The sequence below is a fragment of the Trachinotus anak genome, unplaced genomic scaffold, assembly GCF_046630095.1.
Source record: "Trachinotus anak isolate AG129_WGS33_773 ecotype Australia unplaced genomic scaffold, CSIRO_AGI_Tana_v1 ptg000028l, whole genome shotgun sequence".
Lineage (NCBI taxonomy): Eukaryota > Metazoa > Chordata > Actinopteri > Carangiformes > Carangidae > Trachinotus > Trachinotus anak.
This window is the reverse complement of record NW_027273879.1, coordinates 22,837,921-22,845,181: the sequence shown is the minus strand read 5'-3', so window position 1 is coordinate 22,845,181 and position 7,261 is coordinate 22,837,921. Positions and strand designations below refer to the sequence as shown.

Below are 7,261 nucleotides of genomic sequence, written 5' to 3'. Positions count from 1 at the left end.
TCACTTTAAACATCAGGAAACTCACAATGTGGTCAGATATGTCATGTAAATTCTATACTGGTAGGAAATCAGACTTTTATGGACTTATCCATGACAGGGAGGTCAGGACAGCTCTCCATAGCACTGCCTGTGAGCCCTGTGAGAAGTACAGTTGTGTTCAAAATAATAGCAGTCCAACATCACTCACCAGATCAATCACAGTTTTTGGTAGAAATTACATTTCCACATGGCCAATAATTTACTAGTAGGTGTAGTAGAGTAATAAAAAAACCAACAAACCCAACAGTCATGACATGCATGCTGCTGGTTCTGTGTAATTGAATCATTAATTGAAAGGGGCGTGTTCAAAATAATAGCAGTGTGGAGTGCAGTGAGGTCATTTATTCCGTGAAAAAACAGGTGTCAAACAGGTGGCCCTTATTTAAGGACAAAGGCAGCAAATGTTGTACCTGCTGGTTGTAGTGCGTTTCTCTCTGAAAATCTGAGTAAAATGGGTCGTTCCAGACATTGTTCAGAAGAACAGCGTACTTTGATTAAAAAGTTGATTGGAGAGGGGAAAACATATAAAGAAGCGCAGAAAATGATCAGCTGCTCAGCTAAAACGATCTCAAATGCTTTAAAATGGCAACCAAAACCAGAAAGACGTGGAAGAAAACTGAAAACTACCCTTCGGATGGATCAAAGAACAGCCAAAATGGCAAAGACTCAGCCAATGATGAGCTCCAGGGTGATCACAGAAGGTCTAAAGTTACCTGTGAGTTAACTTTTTTGTTACCTGTGGAAGCCAAGCTATCGGCAAAAAGCCCCCTCAAAGTCGCATTGTTGAAAAAAAGACACGTGCTGAAGAAGTTACAATTTGCAAAAGAACACACTGACTGGCCTAAAGAGAAATGGCACAATATTTTGTGGACTGATGAAAGCAAGATTGTTCTTTTTGGGTCTAGGGGCCGCAGACAGTTTGTCAGATGACCCCTAAACACTGAATTCAAACCACAGTACACTGCGAAGACAGTGAAGCATGGTGGCCCAAGCATCATGATCTTGGGATGTTTCTCATACTATGGTGTTGGGCCTATTTATCACATACCAGGGATCATGGATCAGTTTGAATACATCAAAATACTTGAAGAGGTCAAGTTGCCTTATGCCAAAGAGGAAATGCCCTTAAAATGGGAGTTTCAACAAGACAACGACCCCAAACACACCAGTAAGGGAGCAGCATCTTGATTCCAGACCAACAAGATTAACATTATGGAGTGGCCAGCCCAATCCCCGGACCTTAATCCAATTGAAAACGTGTGGGGTGACATCACAAATGCTGTTTCTGAGGCAAAACCAAGAAATGCAGAGGAATTGTGGAATGTAGTCCAATTGTCCTGGGTTGGAATACCTGTTCACAGGTGCCAGAAGTTGGTCAACTCCATGCAACACAGATGTGAAGCAGTTCTCAGAAACAGTGGTTATACAACTAAATATTGGTTCAGTGATTCACAGGAAAGCTAAATCTTCAAGCAATTTTCAGTTTATACAGTAAATGTTTGAGTTTGTAAGGAAAAATGCAGACACTGCTATTTTCTGAACAGCCTAATATTCCTTTTTCTTCACTTGCTATAAAGTAATAACAAATTTGATAAGATTTTCTTCATGTTTTGATTTGGAAAAGAATGTGCAGTGTTCCCAATGCGTTTGCGTGTATGGAAATAAAAGCTATTATAAGGATTTTGAGCTTCACTAACTTTTTTAAACACACTGCTAATATTTTGAACACAACTGCAGGTAGAAGAAGAAGGTGAAAGGACTAATTACTACATGTATTTAATAAATGAAGAAGATCAAGTAAAAAAGTGCACTGAAAGTGAACAGTCAGAGTCCTCCTCCCTAACTCTCTGAAGATAGAGAGGGACACCCCTGCTCTGATAGACTTCAGGAGTTGGTTCCACCATCGGGGAACCACAGACCGGAACAGCCTGGACTGAGACTCTCTGTGTGCAGGGGTGGTGATGACAGACCATATTCATTAGAGGAACACAGTGGAGGAGAAGGAGCGTCAGGCTGAATGACTGAGTTCAGACCCAGAAGTCTCTCTGAAGGCAGCATTAGAGATTGTATTTGATTCAGGGGCCAAGGGTAGTTAGTTGAGGTCTGCACCATCTGTAAGGGTTTCACTGTGCGTGAAGGGAGCCCCACCAGAAGAGCACTGAAGTAGTCGAGCTAAGAGTGAACCATGGCCTGGACCAAGCTGGGTGACATATTGAGTCATGTAAGACCTGATTTTTCCGATGTATAGAGCAAAGCGGCACAACCAGGAGACAGATGCAACGTGATCGGAGAACTGTATATTTTCATGATGGAAGAAAATGAACAGAGGGCATTTGGGCAACAGAACTATAGGTGAACACTTGTATCTTGGACCATGCAGCTAAACATTCAGAGCTAAGGCTTCAACAACCCTTGAAGATGAAATCTTAAGGAGGACTCTGCCATGGTGAGTTAGAAATAGAATAGAAGAAATGTTTAAATCCTTACAAATGCAGTCTACCTGCCCTCTGATGGTGTATTCTGCTTGATGGTTTTGACTTGCTGAATGGAATTCCAAATTAAATAAAAAACGCACTATATGTGTGTGTATGACTGGAGTTCAAACTCGTGAAAGGACTGAAGTAGACCATGTTGAAGTAATACAGAGACCTAGGTGGAGGACTCACCGAGGTAAGGAATACAGGGCACCATCTTCAGGGAGCGGATGTATTCTCTCATGCGAGTGTAATTCTCTTCCTTGGACGTCAGATAGTTCAGCTTCTCAAACGTGGCCTTGTCTTTCCGACTGATCAGCTACAACAGAGAAGAAAAAACACGTTTGATTCACAGTCTTTTACCTGAGTGGGAATTAACTAACACCAACCATACCTGATATGAGCCAGAATACAGAGTGTTGTGTTCCAACACACATAACTACACTGTTAAAAATTACACTGCTTTGACTGCTGAAGCTCAAGGATTATTTACAATGGATTATACTCAACAATAATTTCTCAACAAACACATCTCTCTGGTTTTTCCCTTGCCTGCTGAAGGCTGCAGCAGCCAGCTCATTAGGCACTGCTCATGCACAGTGAGGTAGAGGAGGCTTGTTGTGCATCATCCTGAGTGATTCGGACAAATTTGGCAAAGACTAGTTTCATTTGTTGCCAATGTGCGACCCAATACTTTTGCTCCGGCACAAGTGACTGGGAGGTTTTTTTGAGTGGTGCTGACTCCATCAAGGAACAAAACAAAAGACTGAGAAGATGCTGGAGGCTCAATCAGACCTGTGTTCAGAAACAAGGACAGAGACTGGTTTCAGTCTGTCCCACAGTCTAAAGCTGACACAAATGTCACAATTAATAAAACCTTTTAATGAGTTTTTAATGAGGCAGTAAAGTAGTGTGAACCTGAGCTGACGATAGTGATCACAGGCACCAGTGAATGCTGCCTCTAACATGGTCATAGGGCGATATACTTTAAAATAATGTTGCAATATTTTTAGGTTTTATTAGGATGTATAATAGATGTCTGGATACTCTGAAATCTTATCTAAAGCATTTGTAAATGTGCAATTTAACACTTGATGCCTAAAATCTCAGCAGTAAAGTGAGTCCAGTCCCTGAAGTATCTGTCTGCATTCAAACATTCTTGTTTACTGTTTATTCATCAGTGGTTTCTGTAGGAACAATTTTACATTTGCAAAAGGGGGGGAAATTGACCTTTAAATTTTATTGAAATTTAAAGGTTAAATTTGACCTTTAAAAAAAACAAGAGCTTAAGGCAACAAAAAAGAGCATCACCAAGAATCCCTCACTTCTCCCACTCTCTCCGGTTCCCTCCACTCCAGATACAAAACACACACACACACACACACATGGAAGTTTTCTGGATGGGTGGGGGAGTGTGTTTTCTGCCAGAGAGAAAGAGAGAGGAGCGAAACGCCAAAGTGAATTTCATGCCGTCGGTTAGGTGACAATTTGTTCTCTGTGGTCGGTAACAACAGTGATAAAGATCTGTTCACACTTACTCAAGGTTTCCTGCTTGTTACTGAAAGTGTAATAAAAATATAAGTAATGAGAAATAATGTATCTAAAACACGTGTTTAACAAAAATGTATCTGCAGAAAAATATTTCCAGCTGCTTCGCTAATTGTATCCTGTCCACTGCTGCTGTTTCAGCCATGTAGTGTGTCCTTTAGGCAACAGAAGAGTTAAAACAAAAGCTGACTGTGCTCATTATTTAGAATAAGTCACATATTTTATATTTGTTAAATTCTTATAGACTTTCAAGCTGAGACAGCAGCAATTTGTCTTATACAGTGATGCAGCTTCTGTAACCATCACTGTTTCATAAACACAAATAACTCTGATCAAGTTCTTTATTATTGTTTTTGCATGGTAATAAAAAAACAACTGGAAGAGTATGGAAAAAATACCAGACCAATAAGGCTATGATACTCCATACTCCCTAATCCCTTCTTCAGACTGTAAAAATATGTACTACAGAGAGAGACCGCCACAGCTTTGTCACTGCCAGAGGTGGTTCCAGTTTGGATCTGGCTCCTGGCAAAACACACAAAGCTCCAAAGCAACAACTCTCTTATCCAACTTTTATCTGTTTTTGACAGAGTGGTGCAGAGCTATGCTCTCCATAGTTTTCACTGCTTAAAATGAGGGTGGCAGATTAAATCAGCTGTTGCTAATTAACCTTAATGCCATAAACATTGGCTGTAGCTTGGTTAATGTGCTTTTTGTTTCTATAGACCATTTGACAGAGAAAGACTCTCTAACATCACTGTACAACAGCGGTGTATAATCAGGAGAGGTTTGTATGTTTTTGTAGTACAACAACACAAACAGTGTGGTTAGTCCCAGCGGATTGAGTCCATCCATAGTTCACAACTGGTCAGTTATTTAACACTGGATTAATCAGCAGCTATTATGGTCATGAATTCATTCTTAAACATTCCTTAGTTCCTGCATCTGAAAACTGAAGATTTCTTTGTCTGATGAAATCATAAACTGAATATTTTGGGTCCTGAACTGTCGGTCAGAGAAAACAAACAATGTACAGACGTCATCCAGGGCAGTGAGGAATCCATTTTATCCAGCAAAACTCTGGAAGAATCAACTGAAATGATTGTTAGTTGCACCCCTTGTAATGGATTTCAGAACAATAATCAAAGCATAATAGTTCTGAATCAGCTCCTTCAGTAATTGGATCAAGTACCACAGCTGTTGAAAAGACTTATTCTAGTGTCTCCTCAGTTGGGAACCTGCAAATAAAACCCTGTTCTTCACACTAAATCTGTAACATGTGTAATGAAAGTCCTCTTGCTCGTCGCTGGCACAATAAGATCCTCTCTGAACTGCTTATAAAACCCCATCAACAGAAGCCAGCCTTCCTGTTCAACATACAGTTTCTCCATGTGTCTTGGCACTAATGCATCCACTTGTCATGGTCTTAGGTCCAGCACCATCAAAGCCGAATTCATGTTCAAACATTAAAACCAGGACCAAACGGTCTGCACTTTAACGGCCTGGAGGAGAAACAGCTGCCTGTGAGGTGGAACTAATCACTCAAACACCCTGTTTGGAAAAAAGGCGGCAGCCAGCCACATGTTAGTGCTCATAAACACACAGAATCTGATCTGTTTGTAGTGGTGAAAATCATTTTACAATGACAGCCAAGCACCACATGCTGTCTCCATTTTCTCTGAGGGGTGGTCATCCATGACAGCGAAGAAACGTCCACCAACATCTGATCCACCTAAAACCTCGTGATCTGTCCAGCAGGACATCATAATAAACTCAACCCTAAGGTCCAGGAGACTTTCTGAAATCCATCATTCTAGTATTATAAACAATATATTTGTCTGGCTGGAAAGTTTCAAACACAAGGAATGATTCACAAAACAAATCTACTCATATTTAGCTGAGAAAGGTCAAACAGGGTGTGAGTCTGTGTTTGAAGGTCTGTTACCTGAATGAAGCATTAGGTTTTGGGTTCCAGCCATTTTCTTTCTTCCTACACAACAACTTCAGCCTCAGTTCAGTTTAGTTTTGTTTTATAGCAGCAACACACAAATCATTGTGTTGTTCTTGTCCATATTGAAAAGATCAAACATTCACAGTGTAGAGTTGTAACTAGAATTCCTGCCTCGAGGTTGTTTCCTCCACCGACCAACCAGTTACAGCAATGAATAATGACCACAGGTGTTTCTGCAGAACATTGTGATGTCACAATGAAGTTTACCTTTTGGATATTAAATGCCGTCACTTCATTTTATCCTTATAGACATTTGAGTTAAATTCTGTCATAATTGGTGAATGAATTTATGAGTTATGGCCAAAAACGTGTTTTGTGATGTCACAGTGACCTTGACCTTTCACCTTTGACCACAGAATTCTAATCAGTTCATCCTTGAGTGCAAAAAAACAGGTTTGAAGAAGTTCCCTCAAAGAGTTACTGAGATATCACATTCACGAGAAGGGGATGAACGAATGGATGGAAAACCTGAAAACATAACGTCTCCGGCCCTGACCGTCACCGGCACCAATGTGAATGTGAACGAATGTGAACTAATGAAATGAAAAGAAGCTGACTGGAGTCAGGATTTGTCAGAGCTGGAGTCAGTCACTGAAACCAGACTGGAGGTTGTGGGTCAGAGACACTTTGACTAATAAAGACAAACATCAGCTGATGTGAACCAGGCCTCACAACACAGACCTCAGAGACTGAGGATGAAGAGTTGATGAGGGTGAAGCTGAAAGGGTCACAGTGTTTACAGCTTCATCAGTCCACAGTCAGGCTGTCTACAGATGGAGATGATTCAGTTCTAGAAGAGGACTAAGTCCAGCTGAGATGACTCCAACAGCTCAACAAAGACGATCAGTGACAAAGAAGCTCAGAGGTGCTAAGCTAAAGGCCAAGCAAAAGACTAGCAGATGGAGATAGAAACCTTTTCTACCATCGATCCTCATGGGGAATGTCAACTCCCTGGCTAACAAGTGTGATTAACTGGAGGTACTTCTGATGAACCAACGAGCACATCATGAGTATAGTCTCATGCATTTCATGGAGACCTGGTTAAATGACAACACTCCCGACCGTTGTGTGGAAGTTCCCGGCTTCACTGCAGTGAGGGCAGACAGAGATGCCAGAGCATGTGGAAAGAATAAAGGTGGAGGTCTGTTTATGCTTGTGAACAACAGATGGTACAACCCTGGTCATACAG

The 7,261-nt window shown here is 41.1% G+C and overlaps 1 protein-coding gene across 2 annotated transcripts in view; it reads right to left on the bottom strand.

Annotated features, from left to right (window-relative positions):
* Positions 1-7,261, bottom strand: part of LOC139611858 (ras-specific guanine nucleotide-releasing factor RalGPS1-like) — a 125,660-nt gene that overhangs the window by 75,986 nt on the left and 42,413 nt on the right. For both annotated transcript variants that reach the window (XM_071466807.1, XM_071466806.1), the window contains exon 8: positions 2,706-2,832. In XM_071466807.1, coding sequence (XP_071322908.1) covers positions 2,706-2,832 — 127 coding nt within the window. The remainder of the gene's footprint in view (positions 1-2,705; positions 2,833-7,261) is intronic.